At 45.5% G+C, this 26,022-nt stretch overlaps 1 protein-coding gene across 2 annotated transcripts in view; it reads right to left on the bottom strand.

The window, feature by feature from the left end:
• REV3L (REV3 like, DNA directed polymerase zeta catalytic subunit) overlaps nucleotides 1-26,022 on the bottom strand; it is a 954,247-nt gene that overhangs the window by 521,365 nt on the left and 406,860 nt on the right. Inside the window, exon 10 of one of the 2 annotated variants that reach the window (XM_078649145.1) lies at nucleotides 4,427-4,555. In XM_078649145.1, coding sequence (XP_078505271.1) covers nucleotides 4,427-4,555 — 129 coding nt within the window. Of the gene's footprint in view, nucleotides 1-4,426; nucleotides 4,559-26,022 lie in introns of both variants that reach the window. The other variant, XM_078649144.1, reaches the window with a different exon arrangement.

Raw genomic sequence — 26,022 nt, 5'->3', positions numbered from 1 at the left:
TGGTTTTAATCCATCACTGTTTTTTAGCTCACTGCACCATCCCAGCTCAGAACTTGGCTATATGCAAATTAGTCTGTTCCTGTCCCAGTGCATGATGGGAACAGGGCAAACCAAACTACCAAGCCAATTCTTATACTGGGAAGGAAACAAGCTTCCGGGGACCGGTTTCTGGCATCACAGCCTTCTTCGGCCCGGCTTGCCTGAATCCTGATGGTGCAATGAGCAAGGGACTCACGTCTGAGTATACCCTCCCACACATAGTGTGGATAAAATCGATTTTGGAAAAGGTGATGGACAGAGTTTCTGAATGATGCAGAATACTCTTACCAAGTCAATAGATCATGGTTTTAATCCATCACTGTTTTTTAGCTCACTGCACCATCCCAGCTCAGAACTTGGCTATATGCAAATTAGTCTGTTCCTGTCCCAGTGCATGATGGGAACAGGGCAAACCAAACTACCAAGCCAATTCTTATACTGGGAAGGAAACAAGCTTCCGGGGACCGGTTTCTGGCATCACAGCCTTCTTCGGCCCGGCTTGCCTGAATCCTGATGGTGCAATGAGCAAGGGACTCACGTCTGAGTATACCCTCCCACACATAGTGTGGATAAAATCGATTTTGGAAAAGGTGATGGACAGAGTTTCTGAATGATGCAGAATACTCTTACCAAGTCAATAGATCATGGTTTTAATCCATCACTGTTTTTTAGCTCACTGCACCATCCCAGCTCAGAACTTGGCTATATGCAAATTAGTCTGTTCCTGTCCCAGTGCATGATGGGAACAGGGCAAACCAAACTACCAAGCCAATTCTTATACTGGGAAGGAAACAAGCTTCCAATCCGGACACCGACCCCCCCCCCCCCCAACACTCAGCATTCTTCATGGGACAGCTCGCCTGCGGACTTTGGTCGTCGTCGTCTCCTGGTCACCGTGGCAGCAGAGTCAAGCTTCACCTCTTCGCACCTGAAACACCCGACATTGGTGGGCATTCGTCTACCGAACTCCTGGTCGCTGGCAAGTGACCAGACTCTGTCCCTTCTGCTTTCCGGTTCTTCACAGATCCGATCCAGGCTTGCATCACACCGGACACTTTTCCTCTTCACAGCAGCAGCACTTTGCAGCATCTCGCCATTGAAAACGACAAAGATTCCCAACACCATTTGACACTATGCACCCGGCTTCCCTGGGTTAGGTAACACGAGTACTCCGGGGCTCACGTTGGTGCTGGCCTTAGAACCTTCTAAGTCTGAGAAGGTTTGCTCAAAGTCCTCTCCTAAGTGTCCTTAAACGTTAAAATTCCAACTGCAACTTTCCCATAGGATTGTAGGGGGCTCGCAGCTGTGTTCTCACACTGCACGCGTCCCCCGTGGGTCCCCTGTGTCACTACCTTGGGTGGTTCCTTGGGGTCCCAGTTATTCTACATGCTCTAGGCACTGTTCCTAGTCAAGTTGTAGTTGTTATACCACTTTCTTAGTATATGGTTCGGTCTCCCCCTGGAGCCCGCTGTGTATTGTGCTATTTACTGTTGTTCTATTACTGTATTATTGTGTGCCTTGTTCACTAATCTCATAAAGAGGTTAGTAGGCAGTATTTAGTAATACATACATACATTTTATATATACCTTGTGTGGTTCTCCTTTCACTTGATCATTCAAGAGGTTATAATCTGGTAAACCAAGCTGCTTTACATTCTTTCGAGACTTAGCCTGAAGGCTGCTCTCCATTGCTACCACTGGGATAGCTTTCAATAAAAGTTGTCTTTAACCTAATCATCAATAAGGGTCGATTGGACTGGTACAAGGTGCCTACTATAACTAGTGGACAGCATATACCAGGCCAACTTCTCACAGCCATAAGGGTGTCTTGTTGAACGGAAACAATGCCTCTGAAGAAGTTGGACCAGGCTGAAGGATCTCAGTCAACAAGTTTGCCTTAGTGTCAACAGGAGACAACTGTAAATCAAGCTCTTGTGTTGCCCTTCACAAGATCACCGCAAAAGAGGTACTTTCTTCTGTTGGTCGCACAGATGGCAGAATCCAGTTCAGTTTCTGGGAATGAACCTAGTCCACCGGCATTCTGTAAATCCAGCTTCTGCCCATCAGGAGGATAGTGAGGTAGGCTGTCCATATCCTTGTCAGCAGTGTTGTGGAAGCATTTTGCATCCCTGAACAGTGTCAGGAGTCGGGTCCAAATAATGCATACAGCCTCTGTATAAGGACGCTAAGACAGGGGTAGAGGAATAGAGTCTGGTTGTGCCTCATAGCACAACATAGGCCTGGAACGAGCAGACAATGGCTTGAGGTCAGATACAAGTGTTGGGATTGTGTCCTGGGCTGACACCGGCGGGATCAGCGTTCAAGGCACTGGTGTGGAACATGGGAGTGGAAACATGAACCGTCATCAGAACAGGCCTGGGCCCAAGGGGATCTATTGGCACAGAGGGAAGGCAGGAAGTGCTAGTGGAGTCCCTCCTAGCTCAGTGCAGCCCTAAGGTGTGCCAGAGGGAGCTGGGAGAGTCTGAAATAGATGCAGCATGGCATTCTTAAAGGCAGCAATTTGCTGTGGGCCAACGGCAACACAAGGAATTCAGGGTGTACCAAGGACCAAATCATAGTCAGATGATCCTTGTGAGAAGTGACCTTTTAATTGACAGCCTTGTGCTATTTTTCCTGATTTTGAGTGGAGGGACACAGTTCAGACCTGCTTGCACTATCAACCAGAAATCCTCTAAGGTTTAAAGGGATGAAACTAGGTGGATTAGGCCATTGGGATTTACGCCCCCCCCCCCCCCCCCAACTCATACCAGACAGAACAAAAATCCCAAACTCGATGTATCTGTACTATATCCAGAGGATTATTTAATCCATGGGTTGAATAGAGTCTTTATGTGGCCCCTGTGTATGCTCAAGGGGAAGTGACTATATCACAAAATACATTGGGTAAGACCTCACACACCTCCACGGGTGTCATGATTCATCCTCTGACTTCCTCATTCGCCATCAATGATATTGGCAAATGGGCTTCTTATATTCAAGAAAGCATTTTGAAATTCTTAATTTGGGTATGAGAGGATTGCGGATCCTGAGATTGTAGTTTAAACATCTCCCAGGTACCTCACAAAGTAATTCATTTCTCAAATACATAGGAGATGATTAAATATGGATGCTTAGGAGGATCAGCACTTCTGCACTACAGTGGCCAGCAGGTTTCTGCCTGGTGGTCCCTTACGGTGTGTGCAGCATTCATCAGGACCTGGATTCCTACCTTGTACATACACTGTCCATACATTTATGCATAGAACATCCAATACAATCACGGAGGATACTTGTTGAGAACAGGTGGTAACTCTTTCCCTTAGATGTGAAACCCTAATTAAAGGCTATATTGCCACATGGAGGTAGCGCTGGAATCTCCCTTGTAGTCACAAATTCGTCAAAGAGTGATCCTTGGGGATCTGAGTCCAGCTTGACCTTCTTGAGCTTATGGAATATCTTCGAGTTATTAGGAAGACTCTGAGTGGGAATGGTATTTCGCACTGGACTAAAATCAGTTTATTTTAGATTGCCTTAGGGCGCATGAGTGAGCATTTATTGCACAAGTCGTGAACTGAGCCAAAGCACCAAAGGCACACGTCATGCAGGTCGGTCACAAACATCTGCTTCATGCAGTCATGGCTTGATTCTTGCAGTTTTCAAGGGAGGCATCGTCACTGACGCACTGCGCATAATCATTTGAAGTTATCGAAAATGGCTAAAACTGGGAGCAGAGCAATGAATCTGCACTAAGTGAACAAAAAGAAAAGAACTGACATCAGCATGCATGAGTGGCACTTGTATGCGGCTCCACCGTATCACTTTCGGGGCTGTATGGACCTGCAGCCCACCCATCAGTGTGCTGGGCACTGCGGAGAAAATACCCTGGCAGCAGTCTGGAGCCTGTGGATATTGTTATGGTGAGTACTCTGCGGTTAAAAGAGGTGTAGGATAGACAGGTGTGTGGTGCGCCTACAGAGGCCGCGTGATCCAAAAATGGTACCTGCTCGATTTTAAAGAAACCCAATTCAGTAAACAGGACAAAATGAAAGAAGGTGCATGGAAGTGCAAGAATGGGAGAGGAACACTTTGCTAAAACAAAGGCTCTGCTAGTGATTGATAACATGTACCTTGAGATATAAATGTCCCTTCCACCATTCCATAATCACCATCCCCCATCTTTTACTTTAAGTGGCGCAGATGGGTTGGAAGTGTTGGAGGTGCAGTAGTGGAATACTGTCCTGGACGAGAAAGGGGAATGTGCAGAGATACATACCACACTGTTTGTAACAGTACCTTCCTAAAAAATACCTTACTGAATAAAAAGAAAAAATAGAAAAGAGATTCTGCATGATTACCCTACAGCTTGCATCACCAACATTGTACTTACTGAAAACTGGAGATTGGCTGAGCCTTTGGGATAGAGGTTGAAATGTTTGACTAGTTTCCATGAGATTCAAAATGGCTTCTTCATCAATGACTGCATCCTGAAGTTCACTCCCATTCTGCTTGATGTTTCCTGCTGGGAAAAGTAAGATTTGATTACCACACAAAAACTTGACAGTCTGTCACTGTTCATGTTCTTTCATGCCTAAAAGTTAATATATTTTTGAATGAGCCATACCAAAATCCATGCAGTGTTAAAAAGGGTACTTATTTGCAACAATGTCATGTCCATTTGGAAACTAAACACAATGGCAGGCAACATTTTCTCATTGAGTCCATTTTATATAAAAAATCATATCATTTAGTTTGCATTTGGATTGTTCATTGTTGAGATAACTAACTCATTCCATTTATCCATATCTGACAACGGATATTCCCATTTTTCAAATAAGCTTAGATCTGTTATTTAAATATGCCCTGCTCTAAATTCACCAAGAGGGATGCCACAAGAAGGATGCGTAGCAAGTAGTCTCTCATAATTTCCAACAGTGTTTATCTCTTAAATAATCCTCTATTTTTCTGGATTCTACTTCCTCTTTGCTTTTCACTTAGGATCCAATATCACTGCCTCCCAATGGCAACCATAATATAAGAAATCTAAGATTTAAGTTTACCTGGCACACGTTATCATGCTGATCTATAGGCTTCAGATCACTGGCTTGCTGGAATTCGGACGGAAGCCCCCACCTGCCTCATATCTATCTTTCTTAACCGCTGGATGGTCTCCTCTTAGAATTGGTGACTACTGATGCTCTCCTCATGCTGTGCCTCAGACTGTGGATGGCAAGCCTGTAGTCATTTCTCGCATAAGTTGGCCTCTGCCTTCTCCCGACGACTTCTTCCTTAAAGCTTTACTGGCATCACTAAGCTACAGAGAACTACTCTGTCATCTGAGATGTGGTCGCCCTGTGACTTGGTTACACTCCCTGTTGGCTACTCTCTTGACTATTGTGCTAATCAGTGGGCAGCCAATAGGTAATAGGGGGACCCTTAAAAGGATGAACGTAGAGCAATAGGGGAAAATCAAGGTATCAAGAAAACAGTCTGCACTACCTGTCTATTTCAAAAAACGCGATTAAGCCGATAAATATACCACTCCAGCTATACCATGTGCTCAAGCAAGAAAATATCAAGCAATTATTTAAACAAACATTTGATTTTTGTTTTGAGATTATTCACTAATTTTACATAAGTGTATAAATCATGTCTCTACATCATAAAATGTATACAAAAATAACACTGGCCCTCAATGGTGAAAATTCCCATGGACTACCTTTCATACAAATCATTCATACACTCTCACACTCACATAGACCCATTCAGACTGTGAAGACGCACTTAACATTCCTCAAAAGCATTCTGCGGGCACCCGCGGACTGCCTTATCTGCCGTCCGCTTCCTTGAAATCTGTTATCCTGGTTTCCGGGAGCATTCGTCTCGGATTTGCATACTGTTTTTATCACTGGGCCACTGCCTTATGGTGTGTTTGCAAAAGTCACAGGAAGCTAAGACTCATTGTACTAGGAGCCGTTTATCTCAATGCTTGGTATGTTTCAGAAAGTTTGATGTTGCATTTAAAATTTCTGACGTTTGAGCAGCTTTGACAGCGTAGATTCTTCGCCTGGTTGGCCGATATTCGTCCATTTCCAGGTTTATGACGCCACCTACTGGATGGGTGCTCCAATTTGAACTCACTCGTTGCCATCCCTAAACGTTTTCACTCTTTGTTTTTGCGATTCATCAATATTGTGCAGAATCATCCATCATTTCAATCATTCTGTTTGAATCTTTCGAGTTGACAAACTTATCTTGTTTGGTCTTCTATCTCTCGCCAGGCCCCATGGACTCCTGACACGAATTTACTGTTACGCCCTGAAGGTGACACACGACATTGGGGGTGGTAACATCGAAACGCGCGTCGGCGTGTTTGATTGACATTTTTTGTTCCTTACACATGTATCTTATTGTTTGATATATGTAAAACAAATTTATGCTGATTTAATCTTCAATTTATTTATTCAAACTTACGTTGAGACTTTTGATGCAAATCTTTATAAGTTTTGGATCGCATACCAGCAAGTTAATTGCCTTATGAAAAGAAAATGTGTTCTATGTTGCATCTGTATAGGGACCTTATATCATATTTAGGTATAATTTTTGATGAATGTTAAGTGTGTCTTCACAGTCTGAATGGGTCTATGCGAGTGTGAGAGTGTATGAATGATTTGTATGAAAGGTAGTCCATGGAAATTTTCACCATTGAGGGCCAGTGTTATTTTTGTATATATTTTATGATGTAAAGACATGATTTATACACTTATGTAAAATATGTGAATAATAGCAAAACAAAAATAAAATGTTTGTTAAAATAATTGCTTTATATTTTCTTGCTCGAGCACATGGTATTGCTGGAGTGGTATATTTAACGACTTAATCGCATTCTTTGAAATAGACAGGTAGTGCAGACCGTTTTCTTGATACCCTAATCAGTGGGCAGCAGGCGCGCAACACCCATTGAGCTCACCGGGCTTCAGCCCCCCCCTCGTCTTCTTCAGCCCGGGCTAATTGACACGCACTGAGATGACTGCGCATCGGAGCTGAGAATGTCATTGTTATTGATGCATTCTGAGAGGCCCGGCAGCCCGAGCCAGCCAGCCAGCCTCTGAACAGTATCAAGTAAACCCCCAGCCCTCCCCCCTCTTGTTTTCCTTTACTAGCGCCGAGGTGATATCCTTGCCTGAAGGCAGGGATTTCACCTAACCTCTTGATGGCTTCAGCATGGGCAGTCCTGTCAAGTATCACGCATCGGGCGTTAGACTAACGCATTTCAGTGTGGTAATCCGCATTACCGCACTGAAATGAGTTGTCACGCATTATAGCGCCTCTCAGCTGTAAAGCCAAAGTGCCTATAATGCACCAATATTGAAATCTGCAGTAGTAGCGCGTAGCGCGATGTGTGCTTCTACGGCAGGCTATGGGAATGGTTAATCTGCTCCTGTGCTACAATGTAACACCAAGAGGACTGACGTCAGTAGAGGAGTCATTGTGAGTGCCAAATTGTGAGACCCGTTTTAATTGGATGGGCAGGCAGGCGCGAGAGGGCGGTATATTTTAAATTTGGTAACTGGCGGGGCTGCTCCACTGCTGTGTGCGCGCGGGATTTTGGTAGTGCAGTTGAGCACGCTGCTTCCATCTCTGTTGCAGCGGTGGCGGCATAACGGATCCCGTGGGCAGCCGGAGCTGCACCCTCTGCGGCTCAGCCGACACCCAGCGCTGCAGGCGGGTTACTCACTCGCCCCCGTGAGTCTGCTGCTCAACTTTAATAAATGTAATTCTGGGTAAGTAAAATTATTTTATTTTTCTGTTAATTTATAATGAAGAAACTGAATAATCGGAGCTGGAATTGAATCATACATGGCGAGGCCCGTGTTTTACAGATTAGCCGTGCCCCGCCTGGCCTGCCTCTGTCCGAGTTTACTCTGGGTATTATAGAAGAGCCCGGATTGCTCTCTACAGCGCTACAGGCATGAGTGATCCATGAGCGGAGCCTTGCCTGCAATTTTCCTGCGCAGTGTGTGCCATCAAAGGGGCTCCCCTTTGATGGCCAGCAGCGTCACACACCTCGCAGATTGGCCCCATATAGGCAGAATGACGCCGGGCGGCATCTTTGTTTTTCTTTGCAGCGCTGCCATCAGCAGACTTTCTGTGCCGTCTGACCCGACCCTTTCAGTGTTGTGGGTAGGGTCATGGTAGAGGTTGTTGGTTTGCAGCCTGCTGGGCCCATGCCTTCCTAACCCCCCACAGATTACTTACCTCGGATTGTTGTCAAGAATCGATTTGCAACTCTTGCCCTCCAATCACATATGGTTTCAGGAACTGGCACAGTGTTCGTTCATTTTCCCGATCCCGGGCCTTTTTCGGTCACCAGAGCGCACAAGCGTTTGTGTGACCGCCAGCCCAAACTTGTCAAGGTTTCAGTCGAGGCTTGTGACATCCCCCATCCCAAAAATCAGAAGGCCGTCTGTACTGTAGAACCTGGGAGACAACCCAACCCAGCGCGAGGATGAGGCCAGCCAGCAGCAACAATTTGGTAGGGAGCAGGGATAGATGTGCAGTGCGCGCCATGGCAGATGACAGCTAAATTCTTCAGAGATCGGAAAACTGCTGTCATTAATTTAGGTAATGCGTATCAATTGCAAAACTGAAATACCAAACTAGTGTAACATTTTGTTTACAACAACATTAATTTCTACTTACAGATCAAAAGGGTATAAACAGGCCAACCCTGAGATAAGACAGCTGTTATTTGGTATAGATTACCTGCTGAATTTTATTAAATGCTCCTAAACATATTACAGGAAGGTATGGTATGGTAGGAAAGGGTGCAGGGCAACTTCACAAATCATGCCAGGTGTGAGTGGTGTATTTAATCCAGGTACTACACGCACGTAATAATTTTTTTTATCATTTTGTACCATACATTTTCTTAAACCACTGCTCCTTATAAAGTATCACTGAAGGCATTGCACAGGAGATGTGAAAATCACTTATACTTGATTTGAAAACATAGAAATGTTACTTGTGTGTACTGAGAACTTGGCAGCTAAGTTTGGGCCGTGCCAGTGATGGTTGGGGGACACTGATAGTTGTGACGGCGATAGTGTCACTCATAGTAATTGAAATGTCACTCATAATTACACAGAAATTATGAAAATGTCACACGTAGCAATCTGAAACCTTGGCAGCTATGCATGGGGTGGGAGTGGGAAGATGCACACAGCAGGGGGAAAGGGACGGCCAGTGCAGGTGATGCTTTTCCTTTGTAAAGGAATTTCTCTGGCGTCATAGCCCAGGGTTTGCTGTCTGTGCACTTGCATGGATGTGTATTCCATACAAGTGCACAGACAGCAAACCCTGGGCTATGACGCCAGAAGGAATTAATTTACAGAGGAAAAGCTTCACTTGCACTGGACATCCCATTCCCCCTGCTGTCCGTGCACTTGTAGGGAATTCACATCCACAGCGCACCTCACCAGATAAATGGTGAACAGGGCCATGGATCTTTCTCTAAAGAGGAGAGTCCCCTCCGAATATGAATATGTAGTGTAAGTTTGTAGTGTTCATTTTTTGGGGTGCTAGTGGGTAGTTTTAGGGTTCAGGGTGGGTTACGGATTGGGGTGCCAGGGGGTAATTGTAGGGTTCTGAGTGGGTATGGGTTTTAGGGTGCCAGGGATAATTTTAGGGTTCAGGGTAGTAATGGGTTTTGGTGTGCCAGGGGGCAATTTTAGGGTTCAGGACGGGTATGGGGGCCAGGAGGGTAATTTAGGGGTTCAGGGTGGATGTGGGTTTTGGGGTGCCAGGGGTAATTTTAGGCTTCAGGGTGGGTATGGGTTTTGGGGAACCAGGGGTAATATTAGGGTTCAGCGTGGGTATGGGTTTTGGGGTGCCAGGGGAGAATTTAATGTTCGGTATGGGTTTTAGGGTGCCAGGGGTAATTTTAAGGATCAGCGCGGGTATGAGTTTTGGGGCTCCAAGGGGGTGATTTTAGGGTCCAGAGTGGTAATGGGTTTTGGGGTGCCAGGGGGGTAATTTTAGGGTTCAGGGTGGGTATGGGTTTTGGGGTGCCGGGGGGTAATTTTGGGGTTCAGAGTGGTAATGGATTTGAGGGGGCAAGGGTGTAATTTTAGGGATCAGTGCGGGTATGGGTTTTGGGGTGCCAGAGGTAATTTTAGGGTTCAGGGTGGGTATGGGTTTTGGGGGGTAAGGGGAGAATTTAATGTTCAGCATGGGTATGGGTTTTAGGGTGCCAGGAGTAATTTTAACGTTCAGTGTGGGTATGGGTTTTGGGGGGCAAGGGTGTAATTTTAGGGATCAGCGCGGGTATGAGTTTTGGGGCTCCAAGGGGGTGATTTTAGGGTCCAGAGTGGTAATGGGTTTTGGGGTGCCAGGGGGTAATTTTAGGGTTCAGGGTGGGTATGGGTTTTGAGGTGCCGGGGGGTAATTTTGGGGTTCAGGGTGGTAATGGATTTGAGGGGGCAAGGGTGTAATTTTAGGGATCAGTGCGGGTATGGGTTTTGGGGTGCCAGAGGTAATTTTAGGGTTCAGGGTGGGTATGGGTTTTGGGGGGTAAGGGTGTAATTTTAGGGATCGGCGTGGGTTTGGGGTTCTAGGTGGATGATTTCAGGGTTCAGGGTGGTAATGGGTTTTGGGGTGCGAGGGGGTAATTTTAGGGTTGCATGTTTTCTCCACTTGACCTGAGCATTAATCGATCCCGTTTATCTGACATTTTAGCCCCGCCCCATTGATTAACATTAGCCACGCCCCTTCATTTGCCATGTTAGCCCCCCCCCCCCGAAATTAAGACCTAGTTGCGCCCCTGGTGGGCAGGCCATGATCTTGACTCTGAACTGGTTTATTATGCCGATCTACAGCTACTTACAGATTTGCTAGGATACCAGCCATTCAATAATACAAGCAATGCCTAGTCAGATAACTGATTCACACCCACTAGATCAGTGCTATAGGGCTGCTTGTCTTGTCTTTGAGTCATCTAATCTTCTTTGCCTAAATATGACCAGCATCACACAAGCTCCAGACAGGCATGGAACAAAATAATTTCTTTTCGAGGTTGCTTTCATCCCCGATCTCCCTCTGCCATCAAAACGACTGCATAAGGAGAAAGCTTAAATCTGTGCTCCTGTGAGTGGAAATCGAGGAGTTAATGTCGGATGCGGCAATCTTTGCTGATCCACATATATCACAAGCGATAGCCAACACTGCTGAATGGGACAACCTGTCAGAGAAAAAGAAAGAGCACATACGTACTGTCCTCCACGGAACGATCCTTAAGGGCTATCTAACAACCAACACAGCCCCGAAGGGTCTTCTAGTGGCAAATGCCCCACGCATCTTTCTGAATGATGCTGCTTTTCGGAAGGACTGGGCCTCAATCGCATGGCACTGCACGCGCGATTGGATGGTCTTAATTATAAAGACAGCTTTGAGACTCTCGGAATCCCTTATGATAGAAATTAGAGAAACAGAGTCTCACTTTAAAGCCACCATCACCGGCTACAAGAAACGACTGGATGAACTTAACAAAGAGATGAACGAATATAAAGATAACCTAATGCAATCTAAGGTGACCAAACTTCAAAAGGACCAAAAGAAGTTTGAGTTCGAGAAAGTATACCCTTACTCTGCAGCTTCGTTCACTCCACCAGCACGCAATGCCAACAACTCAGACTACTCAGATGATGATTCATCTAATAGCAGTGGTTCCAGTAACAACTCTTTCAAACAAACAAAAAGAAGAGGGAACCGAGGCAATAGAACCAACAGAAGCGGGCAGGGTAATCAAGGCAACCACCAACAGTGGTATCCCCCACAAATGGGGATGGGCACACACCCTTATGCCTTCCAACAGCCACCCTATCCGTTCATGGGTTGGAACCCGGGCTTCATGCCCCCAGCCAATTTCCAACAGCAGTATAGACAGCCTTTTTTAGAGAGCGGACGGAGAGGCCGAGGCAAAAGGAGAGGGAACACCAGAGTAACCTGGCAAGAAGACGACTCAGTAGCGAACCACACCCGGAGCAATCAGCAACCGGGCACGAGCGGAGTCTGAGTCTAGTGACAAATTTGTCTACCAGAACACTCACTCCGGGGGAGATTCAAGTATTGGAAAAAGGGTTAGGCTTTGTCCCCACAGCAAAACCTGACAAATTCAAACTACACTGCGAACTGGCAGCATTCTTCCGCAAACTAAAATTAAAAGCGTTTTTCGATGGGAAAACAGACCCAATGGAATCAGTCAGGAAAGGTGACACAGGTTTAAGACCTAGCTCGACTTTCATCCCGCCCCAACACACAATACCAGCGGCCATAACTGCTTTTGAGCAAGCTGTGTTTAAAGACCTAGAACATTGCCAAAATCCAAGAACATTCGGCAATTTCAGTACTGCTGAATTCGAGGCATTGCAACAACTACAAAACGACACCTCCATAACCATCAAGCCTGCGGACAAGGGCGGAGGGATCATTATCCAGAACACAACTGACTATGAGATCACCTGCAAAAATCTACTCGGTGATGTCAGAAATTACACTCCACTGACATCAGATCCGACTCCTGAGCTCTCAAAAAGGATCAGCTCTTTGGTTAAACAAGCAGAGGATCGAGACCATATATCCAAGAATGAAGGGGCATTTCTGAATAAAACAAGTAGTGTTATACCCTACTTCTACACGTTGCCGAAAATGCACAAGAATAAACTACCACCACCTGGACGTCCAATCGTCTCAGGGATTGGTTCGCTCCTAGAGCCGTTATCACAATTTTGTGATCACTTTCTGAGACCATTAGTACAGTCCACACCAACCTACTTGAAGGATACAAAAAGTCTGCTGCGTCTACTAGCAGAGATCACCTTCCCTGAAAACTCGATCACTCTGGTAACATTAGATGTGGAAAGCCTCTACACAAGCATTCCACAGGACGACACAATCAAGGTCCTCACTAAGGTACTGGATTCAACCAACTGGGAATTCCAGACCCCAAAAAAATTCATTATTGAGTGTGCCACTATAGCACTGAAAGAGAATTTTTTCTCATTCAAAGACCAACTGTACCTACAATGCTCTGGGACATCCATGGGCAGTACTTTCGCGCCGAGCGTGGCGGGGTTGTATGTGGCAGACTTTGAAGCTAAACATATCCTACCACCCACTGCAACCTTTTTTTCATCAATGTTACTGTGGAAACGCTACATTGACGACATTCTGCTTATCTGGAACGGCAGTGATAATGATCTGGAAAATTTCCTCACATGGATCAACACTCTAGACCACAACTTAAGATTCACTAACACCAAAAGCAGAAGAGAAATTGTGTTCTTGGATGTGGTCATCTCAATCAGTGGAACGACACTCGCCACAAAAACCCACAACAAACCAACAGCAAAGAACAACCTCTTGGAATTTAACAGTTTCCATCCGCGTCCGCTAAAGGAAAACCTCCCTTATGGCCAATACCTTAGGCTACGAAGGAACTGCAGCATCAGCAAAGATTTCAAAGACCAATCAGCCAACCTGACGGAAAAACTAAAAAGTAGAGGCTATCCTACATCCACCCTCAATAAAGGATTTAAAAGAGCTAAAAACCAGCCAAGGGAGGCACTTCTGGAAGAAAGGAATAACAAACCAGACCAGATCCCACTCACATGTGTCACCACATACAGCAGTCTCTCAAACATCATGAAAAAGAGCGTAAACAAACATTGGAATATTGTAAAAACCTTTAAAAAGGACTGGGAAAAACCCCTTTTTTCTTTCAAAAAGGGACGCAGTTTAAGAGATGCCTTGGTACACACACGCCCAAAAGAGAAACCACCAACTATGACACCATCAGTGACAACAACATGGGGTCTCCCTAAAATTACCGGACACTACCCCTGTTCGGACTGCAGTGTGTGCCACCTAACACAAGCTACCAAAACACTGGCTCTAGAAGAAGGGAAAGTGTGGACCCAACGTGGACATACCAACTGTAATTCGATCAATGTGATCTACCTGATCACCTGTCCTTGCCAGCTCCGATACGTAGGCATGACCACCAGAAAAGTGAAACAACGGATCTGCGAGCACCGCAGCAACATAAGGTGCAAAAAAGTAACAACAAAACTGAGTCGCCACTTCCTAGACAAAAATCACACCACCAACGATATGAGGTGGACTGTGATTGAAGCTATCGAAGGTACAAGAAATGTACAAAACAGACTGTTTGAAAAAGAACAGCGTTGGGTATACCGTCTGGGAACAAATACCAACGGCCTCAACGACGATATCCCCTGGAATACAGTCCTTTCGTGAACTCCCTGACTACTAGCCTCTTGTGTCTTCTAACGAGATATATAGGGTGATCTGAACTATTATACCATCAAAAACTAAATAATTGCCGCATTTTTCATAATCTGTGCACACTGAGCATAAAGACATCTAAGTGGAACTATGTCCGTCAAAAAAAACAAAAATATTTTGAAATTTCAACTACAGTGCATTTCTCCTTTAATACCACTCAACTGTCCCTCCAATCATAGCAGTATTAATACTCATGTATATATGGAATCCATCCATCCAAACACAAACTATTATTGAATAGAAACGATCGCCTTCGGTAGCCATAACAACCGTCAGCGTGTCTAATTCCCTTTCATGTAGTGTTCAGGGATAGGCTCGCCACTCCAAGCCTCACTCTGATCTGAAACGCTCCGCGCCCAGAGGGGCGTGTGCGCTCCAAGCCTCGCTTTGAGCGAGACACGCCCAACCAGGAAACGGGCGCGCAAACAAGGAACAAAGCGCTTTTAAACGCATTTACCGGCCCCGCTCTCCATCGTCGGGGTCCGGTAAAGAGGATTCTTGCAGGTTTAGAAGCGGATTGTGAACGCTGAGGGCGTGAGTGTGCATCTCCGGCGGAACGACTTTTTGCGATCACCATAAGCTAAGTACCTGTATGCTTGGGTCATATTGACATTTAACTCTCTCATTTCCTAGGATGTGCCAGGCGCGCTCCAATCCTCCTCCCGAGACCCATGGTGCTAGTAGCGCCCTATTTTAAAGTGAGATTTCCTCCATACCTACCAGCTTAGGGGGGTCACCGACAACTTGGTCAAATTGATCCCTGCTCATGGAGAATTCACATCGTGTTTTTACTTCCCCTGCTACAACAGTAGTTTTTAAATAAAACCCACCTTTAGCACTCCACCTCCTAGCGTGTACAATATCCCTAAGGGCTACATGGATGGTGCATAAAATATCATCTATTGTGTGCACACAAAAGCTTGTCACCATCTTAGGAGCACTATGATAAGTGTATTCTGGCATATACTAATTGTATGTATGTCTTTATCTGTTTGTCCGTGTATTGTTTCTTACAGGTGCTGACACACCCCTGAATTTGGTTTTTTTTTAGAATGAGCAATTGCTCTTCTAATTTTTAAGCACTTTTTCACTTTTTCTTTTTCACTTTCACGCCCCCAGGTCAGGGTGGACTATTAGAGTGTCCATACCGCCGGGGTTTAGTCCTGAAGAATGCCTTGGTGAATACATACCACAAGTACGGCAGAAACATGTTGACTGATTAATTTTAAAACGCGTGGTATTTAGCTGAATTTATCCCAACTCGTAATAAACTTGGCACGTAAATTCAGACACATAAAACCACCCACACGTGTCTTAGGGATCACTCATTAAAAAAAAAATTCTGATACCCTGTTAGGCACTTTTAATTTTCTAATTTTCACATCACGTCCTCCCCACACGACCAGCTCCGCAGTCTTTCTGGCGTCGCAGCACACCGAAGAGGCACTCGGCCTCTTCGGTGGGGCCCGATGATGAAGCATGACACTGACCAGGTCGGTGTGTGAGGGCTTTCCTACTCAATTGGAGTGACTGTGTACAAACAAAACCCACTTATCTCCTTGCTCCATATCTCTGGCAGCCTTAAGACTGACCAGACCTCTCTTTTCTTGTTGTTTGATAAATATGACCAGCATCACACAAGCTCCAGACAGGCATGGAACAAAATAATTTCTTTTCGAGGTTGCTTTCATCCCCGATCTCCCTCTGCCATCAAAACGACTGCATAAGGAGAAAGCTTAAATCTGTGCTCCTGCGAGTGGCAGCCCTAAATGACTGCCTGCTTTCACCTGAGTGACTTCCCCCCCTATTGACCCACTAAACTAGCTACAAAGGTTTATTCATTAGGACTTCTCTGTTCCACCTCTATGACATGCTTGGATTTTTTAAATGTTAGAAGCCATCTTTCAGAGTGGAAGAAATAAGAGTGCAAACATCTATACTGCTGCTCCTCATCTCGGACCATCTAAACTGGTCCATCTATGCTTCATGAGACAATATCGTGGTTGCATTAGCTTACCTTCCCTCGACTTGAAATTAATTCTCAGTCTTACTGCATTATGCAGTAATGGTTTGAAAGTAATCATTTAGCCCTAATTTAACTTTCATAGATGTGGATGTCCTCACACAAGCTTGGACTCAAATACCGCTTTCTACTAGTTGATATTATTCAGGTAGAATAAGATTATCTATTATTTATGGGTCTCATTGAGTGCCACTAGAGTGAGTACCAGATTCTAAATCTAGTTATTCATTGCTATGACGTAGCAAGAGTAGGAAACAAAAGTTGTTTTCCACTGTTACTACATCATAAAGGAATTCCCGCTGCTCTCACAGGGCTCTTAGAGGGATTATCAGTGCAGTAATGGTTCAAGCACAGTTTTGGGAGGGGAGAGGGTGGGAAAGCACAGAGGGTGGAGTGGAGGGTGGCATATTTCTATCCTTTGGTACATGGAGGAGAGACCATATTATGAATGGCTTCCCCACTATTCCTCTGACCTAAAGTTGCACTTTTCATATAATTTGAAGTCACTCCAAACTCCTTCTAAAAAGCACAACCCCAATGAGAGTATGGAATGTTAGTTAGGGTGGCTGCAAGACCTCATCAAGAAATGTCACAATGCAGTATCTGGTCCAGTTAGATTTCTTTAAATCAAACCGTAGCTCAATCCTGGGTAGCTGTGGCTTCAGTATATATTGCTATCTTTAAATAGACACCAGAACAACAAAAAACTGATGAACGGAATCAGAGTTATGATTTTAGCAATGCTTTCATAAATAACTGCAATTCACTTCCAAGCATTTTGTAAATAACTGCTTTTCACTCTTAGTGGCAATCTATTAGCCAGAGTCTAGGCCAAAGTCAAAGTTTGAGGCGGAGGGCAATGGAGTGCGAGTCAGGTGCAAGGGCCTGGTTGGTCCTAGTCAAGATTTTACATTTGCACTTAGAAAGTTTCCTGATTCTTTTTTCAATGACAGACTCATCAGCAGTATCCTGGCAGCTTTAATCCGGTGTTGATTTGTATGTTGGACAATAGGAAAGTCCAGCAGTCTGGTGGAATTTTGGTTCTTTACGGTGTTCAAGACTACCTACGAACCAGCAAGTAGCGGTATTTATTTATTTATTTATGTATGTCTATGAGCCTCGAAGTCTGTGCCCAAAAAACATTATATTTTGCTTTAGGTTCTCAAGTTGCCATTTTTGGGGGAGAAAGAGTACACTTTAGCAACAGCCAAGGGTGTAGGACCTGGGGGCACATCTTGGGGGCTAGGAGTCAATCTCATGGGTTACACCTCTGGAGACCAGGACAAGTCTGGTGGCAACTGGTCGGCTGGACACGTAGAAAGAGCAGGACTCCTGTACCTTTCATGCCCCTCAAGCTTAACAGGAGGCTAATCAAGTGGAGAAGAGGCTCAATAGATCAGACAGTTCAGACCTCAAAAAGTGTGATGGTGCCTTCCTCTCAGCATAGACCTTCCAAGAAATACAAACAGAGACAGTTTTAGGTATTTTCTCTTCTTAGTAGACACCACACTGGCGACTTCTGAAATTCCTCAATTATCTTAATTAATTTGTTGAGCATGTCACTACCACAAATTAAAGTAGTATCAAACAGGAAATAGACCAGCACATGTTCTGCAACTACTGATCTCGCTTCCTCCGGGCCCAAAGGATAACTAAATAACAATAAGGACACTGGCCACTGCTGACTGGAAGTTGTACATGGACTAATATACGAAAACAAACTTTAAGCAATGAGGGAGAAAACTCGCTGACCAAAGGCAAGCATACAAAGGAGTGTCATTGAAGCCCCAACCAATGGCAAGTAATGGGCAGGCTCTAAGCGTTTTTGAGGTTTTCTAGAATAATAGACTCGCAGACAGTGCATTCGCTATCTCAGGCTCTCCCTAAAATATATGAAGATTCGGACTGTGACATTTTTCTGTTTGCAATTTTCTGGTCGTTATAGTTAAGCGTGCCACTCTCTCTTTGGGTGGGATTAGAGATTAATTATCTTCGTTTAGAGTAAAATCTAATTTGTCAAAGTGCTGTAAGCAGTCTCGGGTCGATGCTTTTTTGGCTTGGGGAAATTTTCTTTGACTACCCAATCTTCTAGATATAGGAAATTTTGGTGACTGTTTTCTCAGATGTGCCTCTACTGCAGCTTTGCGATTCTCCTCTGGCTTCAGGTCAAATGGTAGGACTTTGAAATGAAGTTGTAACGGGCCACTGCGAATCTCAGGTACTTGTGATGATTGGGATGAATTGACAAAAGAAAATACACATCCTGTAGGTTTAGATATGTCTTGTAATCCCGGTGTTGGAGTAGTTGGAGAAAGTCTGGTAAGAGCAGTAAGTACTTTGGTCATGAAAATGCACCAGTTCACGCAAAAGATCAACAAGGTACACAAATCGCAATAGGCCAGCTCAGATACTGGAACACCTGCCCAGGTTTACGGTATCCTCTATGGATCTCACTGAAATAAGCTCCCTGTTGCAACTGTCGAGTACCACAGAAAATGCCCAATGACATATATCACTTGTTGTCCTGATTAAGACAGGACAACAATCAACATGAAGAATCATAAAAGTGAGTATTCCACTATACCCACTGGAAACTCTGCAAAAAGCAAATGCATGAACTACCTTTGCCCCCTTTATAAAACATATGGTAATGTGAGCTGCTAAGTCCTGAAACCACAAGTGAGTCTTCCACTGACTGCAAGGAACGTAGGGCAGTAACGCCGAGACCTCTCAGGTCTGAATCATGTGACTCACATACTTAAGTATATAAGTATGTGGAACCCAAAGTACATTGTAGCAAAAAGGTGCTGATGATGTGTGTAGCATGTGGCTAGCTGTAACCGTGTGCCTGGCGCTAGCAGCACAAGTGAGGCGGGAAGAATTACAGCCGCTTCAGGTGGTTAATCCTAGGCCATGTAAACTAGGGCACCCCACAGCTAGCCAGGCAGATGAGGGCATCCCACAACTAGCCACGTAGATGAGGGTGGCGAGCACAGGCCCCAAGGTCAGTACAGGATTATAGGGACTGCCTGGTCTGGTCCATTTAGCCAAACCAGATAGGTGCTGAGTGGGATACATTGCAGTGATCTCGGGCCGTCTTGGCCCAGGAATTCAGCATAGATAAAGCTGAGGGGCAGTTCAGCTGTGAGGAGCACACCCAATAAACTATGAGGGCTTTCGGCCCCGCCCATCACGCAAGGAGCATCCGGGCACTCAGCTGGTAAGGCGGGCAGCATAGCTCCAAGGCCGCATTCCCAGGCACTTCATCAGACTCAAAAGCTGGGGGCGTTCCTCTTAAGTGAGTGAAAGGATCCTTTAGGTACACGCCGGCTGCCTCCGATGAAGCAATGGTGGTACCGGAATACAAAGTTGCAGGGTCTTAATCCATGGAAGTTGCTATTCAACCAAAAGGCACCCACGCCGCCTGAGGGCTCTGGGCTAAATAGGGGGCAAACTTCTACACCTCGTGCTGCGACAGATCACAAACCGCAATCTCGAGTGCGGCATAGCAGAAGGATCGGGGGCTACCACAGCTAGTGCTTAGGCTGGGGGCCGCGTCTCGTGGCTAGGAATAATACACAGTTGCCCCGCAACAGATGTTTAGGTTTTAAGTAGTACTCGGCCTGAGCATACAGAAGGCTTGGATGGCTCCGAGTCTTCCACAGCAGGAGGCAAGCTAAACGAGCCCTTGGAGTTCCTTGGGAGCAAGTGGATGTAGAGAATAGGATCCTTCCTTCCTCACTGCAGAGGCAGCAGGCCAACACAGCAGGTCATAATGGCAGTCCCACCTGGCAATACACAAATCAGCTTGTATCAGGCCAACGCAACAGGGCAGTAGCAGAGTGGCAGTCACTCCTGGCAGCATAGCTCCTCTTAGTTGCACAGTCTCCGCAGGACCCCACAAGTGATATAAAAACATGAGGTCAAAGCCCATTTACTTATACCCTGGTGTCCTGCTTCTAGAGGTAGGAGAAGTTTCCAGCAAGGTCTTGGATGTTCCACGGGTTTCCCACCTCCCCTGCTCTGTCTCTAGACAAAGTAGGGGGTAGATTTGCCCTTTGTTTGAGGGCAGGACGGAGCCTATACAACTAAAATAGGCTCTGGTCCTAAGACCCTATTGCCAACATGTTTCAGTCCGCTGTTGCCCCATAAAGGGTGCCTGCGGTGGGACCCCCCCTCCAATTAGGATGATATCCAGGACAGATCCCTTGATGGCAGTTTGACTACAGGGCTACCCCGGTGTATGGTGAGGTCTCACGAAGAGCTTAACATCTCACAAAAGGGGATGGAGTGAATACACGAGACACACTAGTCCAAGACAAATAAGGAGCAGCTATCTGCCCTTATATAAAGTAGTATAGGGAAATTCTCTTCTACTTCTGTATCCAGGGGGCACCCAGTCCCGCCCTGAAGAAAGTCCAGCACCCTTTATGGGGCAACAGCAGACTGAAACAGGTTGGCAATAGGGTCTTAGGACCATAATATCCCTATCGACCCACTTCTTTGTTTTTAGGTCTCGCCTAAGCCATTGCATTAGCGATGCTTTGGCGAGATATTAAGTAGGGGCTTTCAAAAGTGCTCCCAAAGTCTGCAGGCGGATAGGGTACAGTGCATGTGCGCCGGGCGCACGCACCATTTGCCTGCCTGCAGCCTTTGGGAGCACTTACACAGCCGCTTTGATGTTCTCAGTGAGCCGCGCGGCCACTGAGAACATCAAAGCGGCCGCGAAAGTGCTCACCATTTGCCACCCTCTCCCTTATCCCACTTCCTGCTTGTGCTGTTCTCGTCTCTGTCCTCGTATACTGTTCCTTCACACCCCTTTTTCGACTGTCCCTCCCTTCCGAGTGATCTGACCGTTTCTTTCACCCTCGCCAGCCCCTTTTCTCGCTCGTCTCTGTGCTTCTTCCTCGCCAGCATATCTCCTCTTGTGGCCTGCCGCCCCTCTGCCCTCCTTCCTCGTATTCTGTTACCCTCTCTCCATCACGTCCTTCCCTCATCCATTGTTACTCTGCCCCTCTTCCTTATGATGCCCCGGTACGCCACCGTCTCTTAGGATTTCGATCAGCGCCGGGCTTTTTTCAACAGCCGAGTTCGCATCCCTCAAGACCCATCTTCTACCGAACTCTCTTTCTGCACCCCAAGCTACCCACGTAGTAGTCTCTAGCAAACCCTCCTCTGCCCGCTAGTCCGTGGGCTACCAGCATTCCACCGCCCTCCCTAGGCGGGGTTGTTTCTGTGCCCGACTCTATCTACTGCTCCCAGTTTCTCTGGTATTTTGTGGTCACGGGATTGTTTACCCTCTCCAACCATCCCGTCTCCGACTGTCTCTAAAAGCCCCACCTCCCTCACCCCTTTCATGCTACCCACAGTTGGGACACTCTTGATGGCCAGGACGCCTGGCTGAAATATCCCCCCACGACAGAGTTTAAGGATTTTCCTGCTATTTCTACCCGTCTAGCATTGAAAATTCCCTCCAGGCTGGTAAAATACTTGTCATGGGGAAACCTCATCTCTCCTTCTTTTGCTCACCCGCGCCCTCCGTATTGAATTGAAATAGAGTTGAAAGAATATTTATATAGCGCCAGACTACCCGGAGGCCTCGTAGCGCTTCAGAACAAGAGTGGCAATTCAGTGAAGACACCAGTTGAAAAGATGTGTCTTCAGATGTTTACGGAAGACAGTCAGGCTGCGTGTCTCTCTTAAAGACTGGGGAAGAGCGTTCCACAGTTTAGCCGCTGAGTGTGAAAAGGAGCGTCCCCCCCATCTTGCTTTCTTTATCTTTCTAGTAGAGGCTAAAAATAGGTTGCTGGAACGAAGCGGCCTGGATGGTAGATAGAGTGGCATTAATGGGTGGAGAATTTTGGGGCCTGTTTTCCAAATGGCTTTATGGGCTATGCACAGTGTTTTAAATTGAATTCTGGCATTCATTGGTAGCCAATGTAGCGGACGAAGGGCTTGTTTGGCCGATTGTCTCCTAGGGACTTGGAGGAGTAGTCTGGCTGCACTGTTTTGTGCCACCTGTAATTTGTTGATGGTGGACAGAGGAGCTCCCAAGTATAGGGAGTTCCCATAATCCAGCCGGGAGAGAATTAAGGCCTGAATCATAATTCTTCGTGCTGCAAAAGGGAGGAGAGGGAGAATTTTTCGTATCATCCTTAACAGACTGTAGCATGTTGATGATAGTATTGTGGCCTGGTGATTAAAGGTCAATTTGTCATCGAGCCACACTCCCAAACTCCCAAACGTATGCTACTTTCCCCTTCTTTCCACCGAACAGCTCCTCTCTTACACTCTCCCCGACACCCATGGTTCTTTTTTCCCTAAAATGGCGCTTTTGTACTAAAAGATCTTAACTTTTATATTTACCGATCCAAGTGACGTACACCATCTTAGAATCCGGTAATAACAAATACATAAAAAATGACAGCAAATGGCGATAGTGGCATAACACTGGTGCAAGCATGAGTTCTCACATTTGCGTGCCAGTGGAATGACATGGCCACTATAGTGACTTTTTTGACGATGATGTAGTGACGCGACGCTGCACAGCGTCGCCAAAATCACTTGGCAAAGCCAACTGGTCCCAAAGGTGAGATCTATTGGGTTTACCAATTCTGACTTCTTTTTTAATAAACTCGTATGATAAGTTTGCGCTGGCTGACAGCTGTTGAAAAAACGTTGTGTGTGTTAACTGACTGGAACAGCAAAGGCGGGGTATGCAACACTAACAGCTTTGGGAAGTAATTTCCGTTTTGAATTCCCCTAAAGACAGCAGCGATAGGCTTCTCTCTTGTTGTCCTAGCCCAAAACAAACCTTCACTATTTCTCAATCAAACCTCCACGTCGCCGTGCGTGCTGCCAGTTCTCGACTACATTTGATTAACCATATGCTCTGAGCCCAGTAGCCTAATTAGAAGCGCCAGGCCGGCTGCTTTGTCAGCCAGAAGGAAAATGACGCAGAGCTCTAAACACACGGCACGCGCCCCTACTGTGTGACACCGCCTGTGCGGTTCCTCACTCTATCCATCGCCCTCACTCTATCCATCGCCCTCACTCAATCTATCGCACGCACTCAATCTATCGCACGCACTCAATCTATCGCACGCACTCAATCTATCGCACGCACTCAATCTATCGCACGCACTCAATCTATCGCACGCACTCAATCTATCGCACGCACTCAATCTATCGCACGCACTCTATCGCACGCACTCTATCGCACTCACTCTATCGCACTCACTCTATCGCACTCACTCTATCGCACTCACTCTATCGCACTCACTCTATCGCACTCACTCTATCGCACTCACTCACTCTATCGCACTCACTCACTCTATCGCACTCACTCACTCTATCGCACTCACTCACTCTATCGCACTCACTCACTCTATCGCACTCACTCACTCTATCGCATCACCACAGCATCACTCAGCATCACCACAGCATCACTCAGGGGCACCACAACATCACTATGCGCTACCACAGCATCACTGAACGCCACAGCATCAATCATCGCCACCACAACATCACTCAGCGCCACCACAGCATCAATCTGTGCAACCATTCAACAACAACTGGTTCAAATATGTTCTCTCAATGTTTCAAGCTTTAGTACAAATGTCACAAAAAGATGTTAATATTTCACTTCTGTTCTTGGATTTTCGTCACAATAAAATACACTGTTAATATTCACAAAAGTCATTTACAAAAGTTTAAGCTATTGCCATTATAAATTACAATAACTTATTTAAGTATTAATAATTAAAAAAAATTAAAAGCCATTGCTATTTGTAATATCAATACATCTAAGTCACGTAAATACAACACATATTGCATTACAAATGCTATAGGTGTCACATTTGCGAAAGTTAAAACTATTGGCATTGTAAATGACAAAGCTATTAATTTCGCTATTTTCAAAACCAACACAAATATAAAATTTGTAATTTACAATACCAATAGCTCAAACTTTCCTAATGCGAGTCCTATTGCATTGCAAATGCTTGTTATTATCCCTGACAGATCCAAGAATAAAAGGAAAACCTGAGCTGTCTGTCTATTTTTTATCTTTATTCCCCTGACCAAAAACATCTCATTAAGTGCTCCCTGAAAGATGGTCGAGCCCACCCTGATTTCTAGGCGCCAGGGTGTCCCGATGATGAAGCATGACACCACTAGGGTGTGTGAGGGAATGTAAAACAAAAGGATGTGCCTCCTTTCCCACTCAGTAGTGGCGTTACAGCGGCAGCTTCACATAGGGTTTTCCATCTAAAGATAGTTCAGGGATTTTTCCAGGATACTTGACCACTTATCAGCGGTTAGGTAATAAAGGGAGAACTTTTTGGTGAAATAGTACCTTTTTCATACACAGCAACCTGCCTGTAGGGCTCCCTTGCGCCTACCGTAGGGGTGGCTTAGGTATAGGAAAATGGGAGTTTAGGCTTTGGCAAGTCAATGTAGCAGTAAACTGTGCAAGCAGCACTGCAGTGGCAGACCGGAGACAGGTTTGGAAGGATACTTCAGTGGATGGCGAAATTAGCGCTGCAGGCCCACTAGTAGCATTTCATTTACAGGCTCTGGGTATATAGGATGCCTCTTTACAAGGGACTTTCAAGTAAATTAAATATGCCTAACGGGTGTAAACCAATCATACCAAGTTTTAGGGGTTAGAGCACATCCACTTTAGCAATAATTAGCAGTGGTAAAGTGCCCAAAGTACTAAAGCCAACAAAAAGAGGGTCAGAAAACTAGAAGGAAAAAGGCAAAAAGTTTGGGGATAACCCTGCAGAAGGATAATGTTACTTACTCAGTAAGCATCTGTTCTTGGCATGTAGAGCTGTAGATTCACATGTTTTGCATACTCCTGCCATCTAGTGTAGAGTCTGGATGTTTGCAAGTTGTTTTTCTTTGAAGAAGTCTTTCTAGTTACGAGGTAGGTGACTCCTCCTTTTGGCGATAGTGTGCATGGGTTTCGACTCCATTGTTAGATTGTTTTCCCGCAGAGGGTGAGAATGTAGTTAGTAAAGGTAGAATAGAGATATCCATGCGTATGTATGTAAAGTAAGAAAACTGCAACAGGTATAGGTATCCAGGGAGGCGGGTGGGCGCGTGTGAATCTACAGCTCTACATGCCAAGAACAGATGCTTACTGGATAAGTAACATTATCCATTCAAGGCATGTGAGCTGTAGATCACATGCTTTGCAAAGACTATGCAGCAGTAAACTCTCAAAGCGGTGGCTAACCTGTAGCTGTTGCAGTTGTTTGAAAAATGTTTTAAGTACTGCCTGGCCTACATTAGCTTGTTGTCTCGCTAACACACATACACAATACTGTTTGGTGAATGTGTGCGGTGTAGACCATGTTGCTGCCTTACAGATGACAGCTAGGGGAATATTCTCTAAGAAAGCCATAGTAGCCCCTATTTTGCTTTGCACGATCCATCTTGCAATGCCGAATTTATAAATGGGATTGCCTTTGTGTGGTGGCGAAAAAGCAACAAAGTGCTATTTTGTCTTACGAAAATCTTTTGTTCTTTCCACAGAATATAGTCGAGCTCTTCTAACATCTAGTGTGTGTAGAGTTCGTTCTGCTACAGGA

Source organism: Lissotriton helveticus, chromosome 6 (assembly GCF_964261635.1).
Source record: "Lissotriton helveticus chromosome 6, aLisHel1.1, whole genome shotgun sequence".
NCBI lineage: Eukaryota > Metazoa > Chordata > Amphibia > Caudata > Salamandridae > Lissotriton > Lissotriton helveticus.
Note: the sequence above shows the minus strand (reverse complement) of the source record. Positions and strands in the feature narration are given on the sequence as shown.